This window comes from Gobius niger, assembly GCF_951799975.1.
Source record: "Gobius niger genome assembly, chromosome: 10".
Taxonomy (NCBI): Eukaryota; Metazoa; Chordata; class Actinopteri; order Gobiiformes; family Gobiidae; genus Gobius; species Gobius niger.
Window position 1 is genome coordinate 10,186,204 of NC_136861.1, and position 17,212 is coordinate 10,203,415.

At 46.3% G+C, this 17,212-nt stretch overlaps 2 protein-coding genes across 3 annotated transcripts in view; both read left to right on the forward strand.

The window, feature by feature from the left end:
* Nucleotides 1–13,956, forward strand: part of LOC306968995 (C-reactive protein-like) — a 289,059-nt gene extending 275,103 nt beyond the window's left edge. Inside the window, exon 4 of the mRNA XM_079564602.1 lies at nucleotides 13,946–13,956. The gene's annotated coding sequence lies outside the window, so the exon portion shown is untranslated. The remainder of the gene's footprint in view (nucleotides 1–13,945) is intronic.
* Nucleotides 1–17,212, forward strand: part of mybpc2a (myosin binding protein Ca) — a 94,058-nt gene that overhangs the window by 10,550 nt on the left and 66,296 nt on the right. For both annotated transcript variants that reach the window (XM_079564374.1, XM_079564373.1), the window contains exons 4-8: nucleotides 59–182; nucleotides 270–318; nucleotides 14,207–14,263; nucleotides 14,364–14,533; nucleotides 15,432–15,564. In XM_079564374.1, coding sequence (XP_079420500.1) covers nucleotides 59–182; nucleotides 270–318; nucleotides 14,207–14,263; nucleotides 14,364–14,533; nucleotides 15,432–15,564 — 533 coding nt within the window. The remainder of the gene's footprint in view (nucleotides 1–58; nucleotides 183–269; nucleotides 319–14,206; nucleotides 14,264–14,363; nucleotides 14,534–15,431; nucleotides 15,565–17,212) is intronic.

A 17,212-nucleotide genomic window follows, 5' to 3' on the forward strand; every position in this document is an offset into this window, starting at 1 on the left:
AGCTGCCGGCATCTCACAACAACCAGGTCCAAACTCACTCACTTTGAATTCCCGTCAGATCTACACGTTTGAGATGATCATTATCAAAGTGGTGGACGGAGACGCAGGAGGATACCGCTGTGAGATCCCCTCCAAAGCCAAAGACAAGCCTCACTGCTGCTACTTCGACATCGCGGTTCAGGGTGAGTCCGGACGAAGACCTAAGCCTATGACGTAGACCTGATCCGAACCTGTGGTAACGTTTAATGTCCCCGTCTCTGTCCACAAAGCTGTCGAAGAGGAGCAGGAGGACAACATCTTGGAGGCCTTCAAACGATCGTGAGTCTCTCCGTCAGTTTTCGTTTTCGCTTCGTTGTCGCATCATCCTGAGATTACAGGGACTTATTTTTTGTCTGAAACACAGCGTTAAACAATAATGCAACAAAACGTCCTCAAACATCCAAAAAAGTGTAGTTTTACTTTATTGATTGATTGATCTAGTTTTGACAGAAGGTGTAACAAAAAAAATTGCTCACTACTTTTGTTTAAATTGAACCGTGTTGAAATAGTTTAGTAATGAAACATTGCGTTAATATAATAGGGGGGTTAATGACTATCAGAATTTTGTTGGGAAACCTTTCTCCTAATCGTTTTAGTTAAAAATGTTCAAGTTTTTTTTTTTTCCCTGGGGGCCAAAATATATCTAAGGTGTTTTGCCGGGGTCCATAAACAAAAACTCCAGTAAAACATGTTTATTGGTGTTTATTAAAGAGCAAATATTGACTTAACTGTGAAAAACAACATTCACCAACTACAACAGACAATAAGAAACCAGTGAATCAGATCCAAGATGTAGCATCTCCAAAATCTGCAGTTAATCGAGGGACATTAACCTCTTACCTCCCATTAACCCATTAACCCCATTAACCGAGTGCATTTTCTCCAGTTCAGTATTACCCTTATCTAAAGGCTTACAGTCTATAGACCAGTCTAGACCTACAAAACTGATCTCAAGGGATCTTTTTCCTTGTGTTGTTGCTATGATGTAATTGGATTTTTGCCGCTTTTTCACCGCTTTTTTGTCAAGTCTTTTATTCCCATTTCGACCCATTTTTCCCCACTTTTTTGTTGTATTTTTGTTGCAATATGAAAAAGCGTTTTTGTCACTTTTTCATATTGTTTTTTAGTCGCAATTTTCCCACTTTTTCATTACTCTTTTTGTCACTTTTTTCTTGCGTTTTCGTCCTCATTTCCCTTTCATTTATGTTGTGATTTTGACACTTTTTTCAAGAACATTTTTGATTTAGATAACACCAAATTGGAGAAAATGTGTTCGGTTCAGGTGGTGGTTAAGAAGTTAACTCGCCGCCCTTCAGTGAACTGAGATGAGTAGGTCACATGATCAGGTTTTCAATAAATTAATAATAATGAGCCTAACAAGACTGTGGCCTAATAAAACGTCTTACTCTTGTATTGCACTTTACAAGCCTGTGTAACAGGTTTCTGCTACACTCTAGTCATTATTCACTGTGTGGTGGTAAGATATAGCCACAGCGGCCCAGGGGCAGACTGGCCATTTACCACGTGGCTATAATGTGTTGTTTATATCCTGATCTCTTATTATGTTAGTGCCCTCTGCTGGACACATGTGGAATCCTTTCCTTTTTTTTTTAAATGTAAGCTGCGACCGCGTGGCTGGAGTGAGCATTCTGGTAAGATTATTATTATTTTTTTTTCAAACTATTACTCCGCAGAGAAATGGGCTGGAGAGACTTCCTTTTTTTTTGTTGCCTTACACACTCAAGAATTTGTGCTCTACAAGTCCTGGGCCGAATTGAATCATCTCACAGGCCTGAAGTTGCCTATTAGCGACCCTTGAACTATACTCTCCCTTCATCTCTTCATCTCATTGCTGATTTTTATTTATTTATTTGTTTATTTTATCCCACAGGTGCACACTGTCCTTGTGTCCTTGGGCAAGACACTTCATCCACTTTACCTCCAGTGTCTGCGTACACTGGTGTATGAATGAGAGTGTCATCCGTTGTCCGCAGACACAGGGAGAACATGCAAACTCCACATGTGGAAATCGAACCCGGGACCCTCTAGCAGTGAAGCACTAACCGCTGTGCTACCAATGGCTCTACACGTGTGACATAAAGCACAGTCATATTATTAATGATCAATATGACAAAACCTTAAAACCTTACAGTCGGGAAATCTACCAGGGACCGTCTTTCTGTGCGATTAACCACTATGCCACAGCGCCAGTCTTTCATAATCCCCACTGTACTCTGTGTTTCTCAAATCAACCTTTTTATTTCACGTTGCTTCCCTCTCAAGCCGACTTTTATCCACTCTGTAAATAACCGCGCTGTCAGACTGTCTTCACAATGACACGTCGCTGCTGCCTTCATCTCACCTATACCTGTCTGCCCGGGCTGAGATATGCAAACGAAAGCACGCTTTTACACCTAAATTAAGCTACGCTCCCGGTCTGGTCTAGATCACATGCGAAGCTTACAGTATCCAGTAGGGGTGTAACGGTACGCTAAAATTGTATTCGGTTCGGTTCACGGTTTTGGAGGGCTCGGTTCGGTTAATTTTCGGTACAAATAAATAAGAACTAACAACATTTTTCTTTTGAAAAGCTGCCAATACACAATAGAATTCTTGCATAAAATAAATAAAAGCGACCCCCTGTGGGAGGACCACTAACCACTAAACCACTGTGAGACTGGGATTTAGGACTACTACTAGTCTATTTCCCTTTTTAAAATAGTAAATGGCAAATGGTCCCATTCTCTCACCTCTGGTCCCTGACCCACAGATTGGGAACCGCTGATTTAAAAATAACTGAAACCTGCTCCTGACTGTTGTCTCTGTCTTACGGGGAGCGGGGACACGAGCGGAGAAGCACTCGCGCTTTGGAAGAGACAGGGGGAAGGCAGTCGGTCTCTCCTGCTCATTCACTTCAGCAGACTGCTCCGTTTTGGTGTTATATGTGGCGAAGTAGGCGGAGAGTGAGTGCGCGCTGGAAGAGCCTGTCTCCGTAACAACGCGTTGGTTAATCAGTGAAGCAACACTACGCACCTTGCGTAGTTTGCGTGTAGGAAGAAACGGCTCTGAGCGCTGGTATAACTTTTTGGCTGAAGTGCGGACGTGATGGGATATTGTAGCGAGGCTCAAGACTTTTAATCAAATACTTAAAGCCAGCGCCTTCAACGACTGCAGTTTCTCGCAGCTACTCATGCAGCTTCAATAGCGTCCGTGCGGAAACTCGCGTAGGAACTTTGTTCCGCGGCACTTAATATGACGTTAATAATAAACTTACATTATTTAATGAAAATAATACACCGAAACGGTACGCAAGTGGACCGAACCGAACAGGCCGAACCGAAGCGGTTCAATACATCCCCGTGAACCGTTACACCCCTAGTATCCAGACACACAGGAATAAACGTGAAGACTGTGAAGACGCCGCGTAAAACAGGTGACAGGGCGTGAGGGTTCAGAGGAAGCACTGGAGGCGACATAGACACCACTGTAGGGTATGAGGGTTTATTAATCAATTAATTTGTTTATTAATTAATTAATAGGTTGTAGATTAGCCTTAAAATTTAATGGGGCACCAGTTCGAAAGGCGAACAAAATAAAAGTAAGAATAGGAGGCTAAACTACAGATTTTTCGAGGTTTAATGATCAAAATCAATTAACAGACTGCATTAAATATTAAAGTGCAAACAGAATAACCTAGAAGGCTAACAGGATGAATAATCAGATAAAATGCTCTAAAATTGTATCTGAAAGTCAGTAAGGTTTTCTGAGAAGTTATGTGAGTCTTATTAAGCCAGGTCGGTGAGATACGCTTACGACCGTGAGAATGGTTTCCACGCCAACTGTGGTCCGGCGTTCCAAAGTCCTGGTGTCGACGGCCAGTGGTCGTGGTCTCTCGGGTGGCGATTCTCAGCTGATGCAGACACGGCCCTGTCTGCAGCTCCTCTGGCCTTGGGCGTCAAGCAAGACTCAAATTGGTTTCGCTGAAAGCTCAGCGATCAAAAATGTTGTTGCCTTGTAGGAAAAATGCAAATGTTCTTAAAAGAAGTAACTGATAGTTACAAATTCACGTCAAATGACGGGCTCAAACTTAAAGTTCTTGTGGTCCATCTGAGACAAAGGAGAGGTCAGAGTTCAGCGGGGGATGTCATCCTGCCGTCTCTCCTTCTCCAACCCTCTCAGAAGCGCGTTTTAAAAAGAAGAGCAAGAGGAGCCTCTCTCCAGCTTTTATACCAGGCCGGCCCTCCACGGGACTCTTGGACCAATGATTCAGTCCGTAACCCGATATTATTAGGGCCCAAGTGGGGAGGGAGGAAGCCTTATCTTGGCGAGAAATTCATGAAATACATTCCTATTGTGATAAACACATTAACAACTTCACAAACTTTCTAAATGCATTCCAACATTTCGAACAGTATGTTTGTACATTGCGTCTTTGTTGACCTGGGGAAGAATTCATCATTAGAACAGATCGGTTGAGTTCATTCTCACTGTCCATGAATTAAAGAATTGGCTTATTACTCAAATCAGAAGTTTGAGATTCAGTCTTTAATCCAATTCGAAGGTCAATAGAGAGTTCTCATCTCTGGTTGTGACGGTTAAAGGATAGATCGTCACAGTCTTAATTTTGTCCTGAACCGCCATTCACAAGACAGGAAGTGAAAACCATAAAATGGTCTGGGGTCTTGAAGTGGGGGTTTTTGGTCATCTCTGGAATGCGGTAACCACGGTGAAGAGGGCAATAGGTCACCCACATGCTACACCACGGAAGATTCAGGCACAGGACTTGGACTGAAGGATAGGCATAAGAGTAGGCCGTAAAAACATTTCAGAGATGGGTAGAGAATAGATGGGAGCAACATCTAGTTACTTTTACTTTTGCTGAGTTCCTTCCCTCTGCTGGTGAAATCAGAACCTTTTACTCTAGACCAGGGGTGCCCAAACTTTTGTGTCTCTGAGGGCCAAAATGAAAAAGTTCCTGTGAGTCGCGGGCTAAACACGGCGATGTTGGCGTGAAACATATATAACTGCAAATAATGCTCGTTACTTTATTTTCTTTTTTGGTATACATTTGCATTTAATTCTATCTATGCAAATAACATGCTACAAAAGCCTAGTTTTAGTAGAACAAAATCAATTATTGTAGCAATATAGTGCAAAATGCAAACAACACCACCTGTACCTGCTGTACCTACAGTGGTACAGTGAATACCCCATGGGGTATTTCATGGGGTATTCATGAAATACCCCATGAATTTCTTTAAGTCAAAGAAAATGCCATATTAGACCAATTTGAAAGTGCCAGTTCAGCATAAATTCTTTTATAAGTCATATATGTCAACGACCTTTGCAATAAAATTTGGAAAAATGGGAAAGTTGATGCTACAACGTTCTATGACTGATAAATACCAAGACACCAGAACAGCGTTTCCTTAACTTTGCAAAAGGTGTGAAACAGCGCCCCCAATTTGTCGCTGGTGGCCAAAAACTGTACTGCATCTGTATTTACCATTGAGAATGAATGGGAAAGAGTTATTATTAACCAGATGCAGCGCCAAATGTGGCCCGCGGCCCCACTTTGGGCACCCCTGCTCTAGACAATACACACGAAATCTCTTGGCTCTTTTCTCGTTCTGGGGATACAATTTTCCAGTCTTGATCACAAACACAGAAATTCACTGGCAATATCGGGAGGTATTTTACTTTGAATGGAAAAATAAGAGCGCAATTAGTTTGTTTACACATTCCTTCAAAACTGGAGTAAAACCTAACTTTTGTGAATGTTTGTGGACATTTTGTTTTGTGTTTTTTAGGTGCGTTATTGCTTAAAGCTGTGTTTTGGAAGAAAAAAAAACTCGAAGGTAGTCTCAGAATGATGCCACAACGATAATTTGGCAATGCTATATCATGGGCGTAAGTTTGCGTGAGGACCATGGGGACAATATTTCAGGAAGGCCAAGTTATCCCCACCAACTTCATGTGTAGATCTTCACATTGTGCGATCTTTCACAAAGACTTCACTCAGATGTGGGCACTTTAGGCTTGGGGAGAGAACGATCGGCATCACTTTTTTGTTTCAAGGAGTTATTCATATTTTCATATTGCAGAGCTCCTGTCTGTTTATGATGCCTTATTACGTGAGCAGCATTACACGCCATGTCTAGTTTATTTAGGTTGGATGTTTTACTCAACAAGAGATCAGAAAATAGTTGGTATGCTCTTTCCATAACTGATTTTATGAACAAGTTAAGTGGGAGAGGAGAGCGGCTTCTGTTTCATTTTCTCTGAGCACAGTAGTGAGGGGGAGGGGCAGCACGGGGAGGTCAGAAGACTGATTTTTAGAAGTGTCCCCACCAATAGTAACACCAAACCTAAGCCCTTGTACTATATTGTGCAGCCCTACACGCTACACATTGGTTTTATTTCAGTGTCTTGCAAAATCAACCTTTTTAGTGCTTTTGACCATACCTGTAGCTGTTTTTTTGTGCACACCTTTGAGCGCTCTTTGGTTCTTCAGCAGCCAGCATCCCTTTCCTCATCTCTTGATCTCTTGCAAAGCTCAAAGGGACTATACGGAGTTTAAAAATGTTCAAATTAAGTATTTTCCTCCCCCTACATGTTCCAACAATGTCCTAATATGTGGGATGAGCCCAGACCTGTTCACCACAACTGCCTCTAAAATCCTGCACTGTCACTAAAAACGGTGTTACTTCGGGTGCGAATGGCCGTCATGCACGAGCTTAATATAGAAGCGGTAGTTTCACGTATGACCTGAGGTGGCAGTAGCGAGTTTAAAATGGCTAACTTGCGTCTAGCCCCTTTAAAGGAACAGGCCACCGTTTTTCCATACTGAGATATGTTCTTGCCTGAGCTTAGATAAGTTAATGTGTAACTGTCTGGTCTTTGTGCATGCACTCAGACCAAAGATGTTGTTAGCATTTGGCCTCTCCCAATGCCCGAGGAACGCTCTTCCACGGGCACGCACAAAGACAAAACAGGTACGCATCAACTCGTCTAAGCTCAAGTAAACCCTAACCCTGCTATTGTACATGGGTTTTTTAGTAGGAGGGGAAACTGGAGGAAACCTGCGCAGGCACGGGGAAAACATGCAAACCAATGGCCGCTGGCTGCTCTGCTTTTTGGCCACAACACGCTGGTTTTCGTAAGAAGAATTTCAGAAATCTCGTACTTAATGAGGGTTGGACTGTTCGCATCGGAGCTGCGCGAGCTACACGTCATGCAAGGGGCGAGTCTACAGTGAAAATCCCGCCCTTATGCCCTTTTTAGGAACATGCTTCGTCAGAGCTGGGGAGGGGGAGTCTGTAAATCCGCCATGATTTCCCCCACGAGCGTGGTCATTATGGTAAACGGGGAGGAGTGAGCAGAAGCTGTCCATTTATATATACAGTCTATGATGCAAACTAGCTGTGAAGCACAAGCATTAGCCGCTGTAGCGCTGTCCCGCCCACTTGTGTGGAAATCAGGGAGTGAAACTGGATATTTTGCTTCAGTTTCAGATCAATATCGCAATTTCTAACCAACAAAGTGTAAGATAGTGATACAGATGGGATCCCAACCCCTTCGTGAACCCCTGCCCTTGACACTGAAGGGGATAATCGGCTTCTATGATAAAGCTCAAAATTACGAGGCTAGGTTTTATGTATAATACTTTGTGCATGCCTAAATAATAAAAGTCTTCCACTCAAACCACCATTTCGATCTGATTACGATCCATTGCGCGGCGCTTCTACCCAGACATGTTGCAGACGTCCGTTTTAGTCCATGACCCGGTAGTTGCATGTCAGTCTGGTGTAGCTTTAACATCAGCTTCTTATGTGTCCGAGGTTTATCCCACACGAAGTGAGTGCCAACAGCCGCGCCACCCGATCCCATACGTCCACAGTCTGTTCAAGGCACGCGGGCTCAATGCATTAGTCACAAAGACGCTGAAACACGAACCGAAACGACCCACCGGGGGGCGCTCTCTCTCTCATTGTTGAGTGGCCATGACAGGCTGAAATCATAGCTGTAAGTCTGTCACCGCGTGTTAGTGTATGTACAGCTGTAATGAGTTGCCGATTGGGACCTATTTAGAAGCGGCTTGGAGATTATCGAGTTACAGCAGAGACGAGGTTCAGTCAAGACAGATACAAACTGGGATAAATGAGTGACGCGAAGTGGCAAATGTATAGTTAAGGGTAAAATTGTTGGAAAGTTTGTCCTCTGAGTGTTAAGAACTTTATCACATTGGTGCTGAAAGACAAGGGGCATCGCTCAGTAAATTCTTCAAACTGCGACCTACTCCTTTTAACCTCTTAATCTCCACCTTAAAGGGGCTAGATGCAAGTTAGCCATTTTATACTCACTACTGCCACCTCAGGTCTTACACGTAACTGCAGTCTCTATATTATGCTTGTGCATGACGGCACTTCAGACCTGAAGTTCTACACATTAGGACATTGTTGGAACATGTAGGGGGAGGAAAATACATAATTTTGACATTTTTAAACTCTGTATAGACCAGGGGTGTCAAACTCATTTTGGGTCGCGGGCCGAAATTCAGCTCCCACGGCGGGTCGCGGGCCACATATAATAGAGAAAATGTTTCCAATAAATGAATAATAATAAGCTGTGATTTGATCAAAGCCCCAACTTCATTAATGACAACGGCTTACACTTGTATTGCACTTTACAAGCCTGTGTCACAAGTTCCTGAAAGTGCAGTAGTCATTATTCATTCACTTGGTGGTGGTAAGCTGTTATTGAAGCCACAGCCGCCCTGGGGCAGACTGTCCATTTACCACATGGCTATATAATGTGTTGTTCATGTCCTGAGCTCTTATTATGTCAGTGCCCTCTGCTGGACACGTGTGGAACTCTATCCTTTTTTTTTTAAATTTAATGCCCCCTAGAGGCTAGAATGAGTATTCTGGTTATTCTTAAAAAAATCATAACTCTGCACAGGAATGGGCTAGAGACTTACTTTTTTTTTTGATACTCATAAATTCATTGAAATTCATACTCTGGAATTTATGCTCTTATGCTCTACAGGGCAGGGGCCGGATTAAATCACCTCGCGGGCCGGAACAGGCCGCATGTTTGACACCCCTGGTATAGACCCTTTAACTGCCGACATCATCAGTGTCATCATCTGGAGTCAGGAAGTGATTAAGAGAAATATGATTAAACTAAAACTAGCGATTATAAGTGTAAAACTACAACTAAAAAATGTGGTCTTGTTGTGGCTTAAGGTGCAAGACCAAGAGGAAGGACCTTTGAGACGTTAAAATAAGGTTTATTTGATATTTCCAAAAACAGTTAAACATTTGTTAATCGTTACCATGACAACAGCTCCAATGGAAATAGATAGGAATCTAGCTTCCCGCCTCCAGCTAAGCCCCAAATGTTTACAAACAATTAAAGGGTCTATAGGCTCTTTAATCGAGAGCATTTTGTCCAGTTTGTCGTCATTTGAAAGCTAGAAAACCTCACATTGTTGTCATGTTGCTATCAACTTTTTTACTTTTTTTAATCCATCCATCCATCCATTTTCTTCCGCTTTATCCGGGGCCGGGTCGCGGGGGCAGCAGTCTCAGCAGAGATGCCCAAACTTCCCGATCCACACACACCTCCTCCAGCTGTTCTGGGGGGACCCCGAGGCGACACCAGGCCAGCTCGGAGACATAGTCCCACCACCGTGTCCTGGGCCTTCCACGAGGCCTTGTCCCACTAGGACATGCCTGGAACACCTCCCGCGGGAGGCGACCAGGAGGCATCCGAAACAGATGCCCGAGCCACCTCAGCTGGCTCCTTTCGACGTGAAGGAGCAGCGACTCTACTCCAAGCTCCTCCCGGGTAACTGAGCTCCTCACCCGATCTCGGAGGGTGCGCCCAGCCACCCTGCGAAGGAAACTCATTTCGGCCGCTTGTATTCGCGATCTTGTCCTTTCGGTCATGACCCAAATCTCATGACCATAGGTGAGGGTGGGAACGTAGATCGATCGGTAAATCGAGAGCTTTGCCCTCCGACTCAGCTCCCTCTTCACCACGACAGACCGATACAGCGACCGCATCACTGCTGACGCCGCACCGATCCGTCTATCGATCTCACGCTCCATCCGTCCCTCACTCGTGAACAAGACCCCGAGATACTTGAACTCCTCCACTTGAGGCAAGGACTCCCCACCGACCTGAAGAGGGGAAACCACCTTTTTCCGGTGGAGAACCATGGCCTCGGATTTGGAGGTGCTGATCCTCATCCCGGCCGCTACACACTCGGCTGCAAACCGCCCCAGTGCGTGCTGAAGGTCCTGGTTCGTTGAAGCCATCAGAACAACATCGTCCGCAAACAGCAGAGATGAGACTCTGAGGCTCCCAAACCGGACACCCTCCGGCCCCTGGCTGCGCCTAGAAATTCTGTCCATAAAAGTAATGAACAGAACCGGTGACAAAGGGCAGCCCTGGCGGAGACCAACACGCACCGGGAACAGGTCTGACTTACTGCCGGCAATGCGAACCAAGCTCCTGCTGCGGTCATACAGGGAACGGACAGCCCTTAGCAGAGGGCCCCGGACCCCATACTCCCGGAGCACCCCCCACAGGGCACCACGAGGGACGCGGTCGAACGCTTTCTCCAGATCCACAAAACACATGTGGACTGGTTGGGCGAACTCCCACGAACCCTCGAGTACCCGATGAAGGGTATAGAGTTGGTCCAGTGTGCCACGACCAGGACGAAAACCGCATTGTTCCTCCTGGATCCGAGGTTCAACCATCGGCCGGATCCTCCTCTCCAGCACCCCGGAATAGACCTTACCGGGGAGGCTAAGGAGGGTGATTCCTCTGTAATTGGAACACACCCTCCGATCCCCCTTTTTAAAGAGAGGGACCACCACCCCGGTCTGCCAATCCAGGGGCACTGTCCCCGACCGCCACGCGATGTTGCAGAGACGTGTCAGCCAAGACAGTCCTACAACATCCAGAGACTTAAGGTACTCAGGGCGAATCTCATCCACCCCCGGAGCCTTGCCACCAAGGAGCTTTCTCACCACCTTGGTGACTTCAGCCCCGGTGATGGGCGAGCCCACCTCCGAGTCCCCAGCCTCTGCTTCCTCATTGGAAGACGTGACGACGGGATTGAGGAGGTCCTCGAAGTACTCCTTCCACCGCCCGACGACATCCCCAGTCGAGGTCAGCAGCTCCCCACCCGCACTGTAAACAGTGTTGGTGAAGCACTGCTTCCCCCTCCTGAGGCGCCGGATGGTTTGCCAGAATCTCTTCGAGGCCGACCGATAGTCTTCCTCCATGGCCTCCCCGAACTCCTCCCAGACCCGAGTTTTAGCCTCCGCGACCGCACGAGCCGCAGCACGCTTGGCCTGCCGGTACCTCTCAGCTGCCTCAGGAGTCCCACAAGCCAACAAGGCCAGGTAGGACTCCTTCTTCAGCTTGACGGCATCCCTTACTTCCGGGCGCCACCACCGGGTTCGGGGATTGCCGCCGCGACAGGCACCAGAGACCTTACGGCCACAACTACGAGCAGCCGCATCGACAATGGAGGAGGAGAACAGAGTCCACTCTGACTCCATGTCCCCCGCCTCCCCCGGAATCTGGGAGAAGCTCTTCCGGAGGTGGGAGTTGAAGACCCCACTGACAGAGGGATCCACCAGACGTTCCCAGCAGACCCTCACAACACGCTTGGGCCTGCCAGGTCTGACCGGCTTCCTCCCCTGCCAGCGGATCCAGCTCACCACCAGGTGGTGATCAGTTGACAGCTCAGCCCCTCTCTTCACCCGAGTGTCCGAGACACACGGCCGGAGGTCAGACGACACAACTACAAAGTCGATCATCGACCTCCTGCCTAGGGTGTCCTGGTGCCACGTGCACTTATGGACACCCTTGTGCTCGAACATGGTGTTCGTTATGGACAAACTGTGACTAGCACAGAAGTCCAATAACAGAACACCACTCGGGTTCAGATCGGGGAGGCCGTTCTTCCCAATCACCCCCTCCCAGGTCTCACTGTCGTTACCCACATGGGCGTTGAAGTCCCCCAGCAGAACAATGGAGTCCCCAGTCGGAGCACTATCTAGTACCCCTCCCAGGGACTCTAAGAAGGCCGGGTACTCTGCACCGATGTTGGGCCCGTAGGCCGAAACAACGGTGAGAGACCTGTCCCCGACCCGAAGGCGTAGGGACGCGACCCTCTCGTCCACCGGGGTGAACTCCAACACGTGGCGGCTGAGCTGGGGGGATATGAGCAAACCCACCCCAGCCCGCCGCCTCTCCCCGCGGGCAACTCCAGAAAAATGGAGAGTCCAGCCTCTCTCCAGGAGTTGGGATCCGGAACCCAAGCTGTGCGTGGAGGTGAGCCCGACTATATCTAGTCGGTATCTCTCAACCTCCCGCACAAGCTCAGGCTCCTTCCCCCCCAGCGAGGTGACGTTCCATGTCCCGAACGCCAGAAGCTGTGCATGCGGACCAGGTCGTCGAGGCACCTGCCTCTGACTGCCACCCAGTCCTCTCCGCACCCGACCCCTACGGATCCCTCTGCGGGTGGTGGGTCCACAGGAGGGCGGGCCCACGTCGTCCCTTCGGGCTGGGCCCGGCCGGGCCCCGTGGGCAGAGACCCGGCCACCAGACGCTCGCGTTCGGGCCCCAACCCCAGGTCTGGCTCCAGGGTGGGGCCCCGGCTGCGCCATGCCGGGCGACGTCACGGTCCTTGAATGTCGTACGTCCATTGGGGTCTTCTGAACTGCTCTTCGTCTGACCCGTCACCTCGGACCTGTTTGCCATGGGAGACCCTACCAGGGGCATAAAGCCCCGGACAACATAGCTCCTCGGATCATTCGGGCACTCAAACAACCCCACCACGTTAAGGTAGCAGTTCATGGGGTTGTATGAACTGCTACCAATCATTACTTATTTGTGACTTTTTTGTTGTGTTATTGTCACATTTTTGGTCACTTTTTCATCACTTTTTGTCATATTTTTGTCTCTCTTTTGTTGCGTTTTCGTCACATTCTTATTCGTCTTTTCATGCTTTTTTGTCACTTATTTGTTGTGTTTTTATCACCTTTTTTACCGCTCTTTTGTCCCCTTTTCATTGCGTTTTGGGTCACATTGTTGCGTTTTCATCCTTGTTTTTGTCACTCTTTTCTTGCGTTTTCAAGAAGATTTTAGATTTGGGTAAAGCCGAACTGGAAAAAATGTGCTTGGTTCAGGCGGGGGTTAAGAGGTTAAAGGGGCTAGATTCAAGTTGACCATTTTATACTCACTACTGCCACCTCAGGTCATACGTGTAACTGCACCTTCTATATTAAGCTTGTGCATGACGGCACTTCGGACTCGAATTAACACCTTTTTGAGTGACAGTGCAGGATTTTAGAGGCAGTTGTGGTGAACAGGTCTGAGCTCATTCTACACATTAGGACATGGCTGGAGGAAAATACTTAGTTTTAACATTTTTAAACTCCGTATAGTCCCTTAAAGTAACATGATTTATTCAATTTAATCTACATGCCACTCACAACAAAACTAAAAATATGTCAATAATAAGTACGTTTACATGCACTTGAGTATCCGGGTTGATTTTGAGGCTCTGTCCACACGAAGTCAAGTTCAGGACTAAACGCAAAAATATTTCATCAACCCAGCATATCAAGCTTGACGAAACCGGTGTTTTTGGGGTGTGTAAGTGAATATCTTCCAAACTAGGGTCCCAGGGTGGAAAGACCTCAAAATGCCATTCCGCAACTTTTTCTAAAACCTCACACCGCCAGTGTTCTGTATGTTATTCATTATTTACTTACCTTATATTGGCTTTTACTGCACAACTCTGACGGACTGAGCAAGTGCGAACTTTCAAAACGGATAGAGAAGGAGCAGAAACATTCCTACAGCAATCGTATAGGGTACCTGGCTATCTAAAATAAAAATAAAACATTGCTATAAACGTTCCAAAACAACCGAAGAAGCTGGGACTGTGCTCTACAGTTTTAAGTGCTTCCTTGGACAGTTCTTGCCTCTGTGTTTGAAGAAAAGTCCGAAACAGGCATGTGTTAGCAGCCCTTTTTTCTTACTGTATTTCTCATTAGCCCCTCCCCACTCTGGAGCCTAAATAGACAGGATTTTGTAGTCGTTTTTAAATATCTTCTGTCATTTTCTGTTCCAGCGGAGGGGGAGATGAAGACGCCGGTGAGTTGGACTTCAGCGTTCTCCTCAAGAAAAGGTGAGCACAAACTACCTACTTTGAGTTTTTAATTGTGAACGTATTATCCTCCTCTTCCGCTTAATCTGGACTATAATTGCCATTGTCCGAACAAACCCAGGGCGAAGAAGAAGCGGGTGGTGGAGGCAGAGGTGGACGTGTGGGACATTTTGAAAAAAGCCAAAGCGTGCGACTACGAGAAGATCGCGTTCCAGTACGGCATCACGGACCTCAGGGGCATGCTCAAGAGGCTGAAGGAGCTGAAGAAGCTGGAGGCCGGCAGCAGCGACGGTGAGCGGAGCAAGAGTGACTAATGAAAAGGGATTTATTTATAGGACCATGAGGCAAAAACCGACTGGAGATTTCCTCCTGCTAAACTATATTCCACATCGATGCACCTGTGTTTTGTTTATTTCGGGTAAAGTGTCCCTTCACCAATTTTCTAATCATGTCTGTGATCAAATTGTCTTCCCTGCGCAGTTAAGCAATTGTGGCACGAGCTAAATTTGCTTTAACCTCTTAACTCCCACCTGAACCAAGCACGTTTTCTCCAGTTTGGTTGTACGTCAAGATAGCGATGAAAACAAGGATGAAAACACAACAGTAAAGCAACAGAAGAGCAACAGAAAAGCAAGAAAATAGTGACAAAAATGTGATCAAAACAAAAAAAGTAACAAAAAAGAAACAAAAAAGCAACAGAAACATGACAAAAAGAGACAAAAAAGAGATGAAAAAAGAGACAAAAACACAACAAAAATGCTTGAAAATGTGTCAAAAATGTGGCAACAACGTGATCACTTTAGTAGGTCTGAGCTGTCAAATGATGCATTAGACCATCGCCCTCCAGCCCAGAAGTTTTTAGATTTGAAACGAAACGGGACAAAATGCGCTTGGTTCAGGCGAGGGATGAACCCGTGATTTTATATTTTTCAAAGGAAATTGGACGAATTAGTTGGAAATTGGACCAATTTTGACCATTCAGATTAGATTGCAATCAACTTTGCAGTTCTAAACCGATGCCCAGTCAATGCCAGACCTTCCCCCCTGAATATCTGTTTTTTCACATTTATTGAGCCTTATTAAAGACTTTTTCTCCCTTACAACACAACATTGGCTTCTTCTCAGGTTCCTTTATATATTTGTCCTCGTGGCAGTGTCCTAACCTCCCAGTGTCCCTCACTCTTTACAGTGTTCCTGAGGAAGTTGGAGTCTGAGTACTCGCAGGAGAAAGGGCAGAAGATCACCATGTCTGTGGAGGTGGCCGACCCCAACGCCAACGTCCGGTGGCTGAAGAACGGACAGGAGATCAAGCCGTCATCCAAGTGAGAACATTAAGTTTCCTCTTTTCGCATGGAATAGAGTTCATTTAGCTTAAAAGATAGATTCTCTGCTGACTACCACTAAAAACCACTGGTGAATCCTCCAGCCAGGTGTTTCTGACCATCTTTCTAACTTCACTACTTCTTCTAAATTTCCTGAATTTTATTGCGCCAGATGGGGAAAAAGAAACCTCCATAATCCATCACCAAACCTTTTCTGCGCTTGTTCTCACTGTTTCATTATGTGACATTCCCACTATTACATGTAGAGGGAGCTCCCGGCCAACCGAAACTGAAACCATCAAATTATAGAATCTATGTCCTAACCTTAGCTCCTGATCCTTAGCCTTTCATGGGGTCAACTGTTCGATCTCTATGCAGTTAGTGAACGTTTGCTTCAGCAGCATTTGCCCAATTAGACCGTCCTTACCCAGGGGAAGGGGAAGTGACATCACCAACAGCAGCTGTTCTTCTTCTTTGAGGTTATTGGCAGACTGCAGGCAAACAAAAGCGCATGCCGCATGTATTTTGCCACGTTTATAAAGTTTGGCTTGTGCAGAATATTATTCCATATTTTTATTAATTAAATGTGCACCTGTCGATCAGCAGTGGTTGTGCATGAATCACTTGAGGGTGGGGGCGAGGGGGGTCGGGGGATTGGCGGTGCAGTGGCTCATGGGATGGCACATAGCTCCTAATCACCGGTTAGTTAGCATCAGAGGTCCCTATGCTAAAGTGACTATGACAGTTTGCACTGAGGCTCCTTTTCCTAACTCCTTCCAAACTGACAGCCCAATTCGGAGGCTTCTTATCATGGCGGACGCTGACGCACATCCGGTTTGGCGTTAGACCTCTTACCAATCTGCTCGTTTCGGAAGGAGCCGAAATCCTGAGCAGCCCAGTCTCTCACTCCTCCTGACTTTTCTTTGCAAAGACCTCAAATTTCAAAATGTAACACATGACTACTGACACTAGAAAATGTCTCAAGCCACATTTATTCATAACATGTCCACTTCTAATCTCAAAATCTCTCTTCTGACTCCCTTTCCAACTGCAATAAGAGCTATTAGTCATTTTAACTTTAATTTTCCGCAGCGCTGAGAGTCACCGCGCTGCAGCCTACACTGTTTTCATGGCCTTGAGATTATTGGACTCCATTGTTGTTGAGTGAGTGACGTCAGCCGCGGCCCTTGAGGACTCGTATTGTCATCACTGTGGTGCGTGGTTCACTTTATGCAGTGTCTCAGCTCTGAGCGACTACAGTAAATACGTCTGACTCACTCCGCGCACCACCTCAGGAAATAAACGCCTTACACAATTGTCGAGATCAGGGGTTCTCGAGACAGGACTTTGCTGATCTCACAAAGGAGAAATTCACTCGCTATGATACTATATGATATGATCATTATAGCTGGCTATCACCCAAACAGAAACAAATTACCTTAAGCAAAACTACGCCCCAAAATGGTCCTCCTCGCCTCCCGCACACGCCATGTTGCATATGACACATTAGACAGATGTTTTTGCTAATGGATGGAGAGATAAGAAGATTTAAAAAAAAAGAAAGTACGAAAATGACCCTGCTCCATTCTGTGTATTGCCCCCCCCTTTGGCATCAATGACAGCTTGGAGTCTTTTGTGGTAGTTGTGG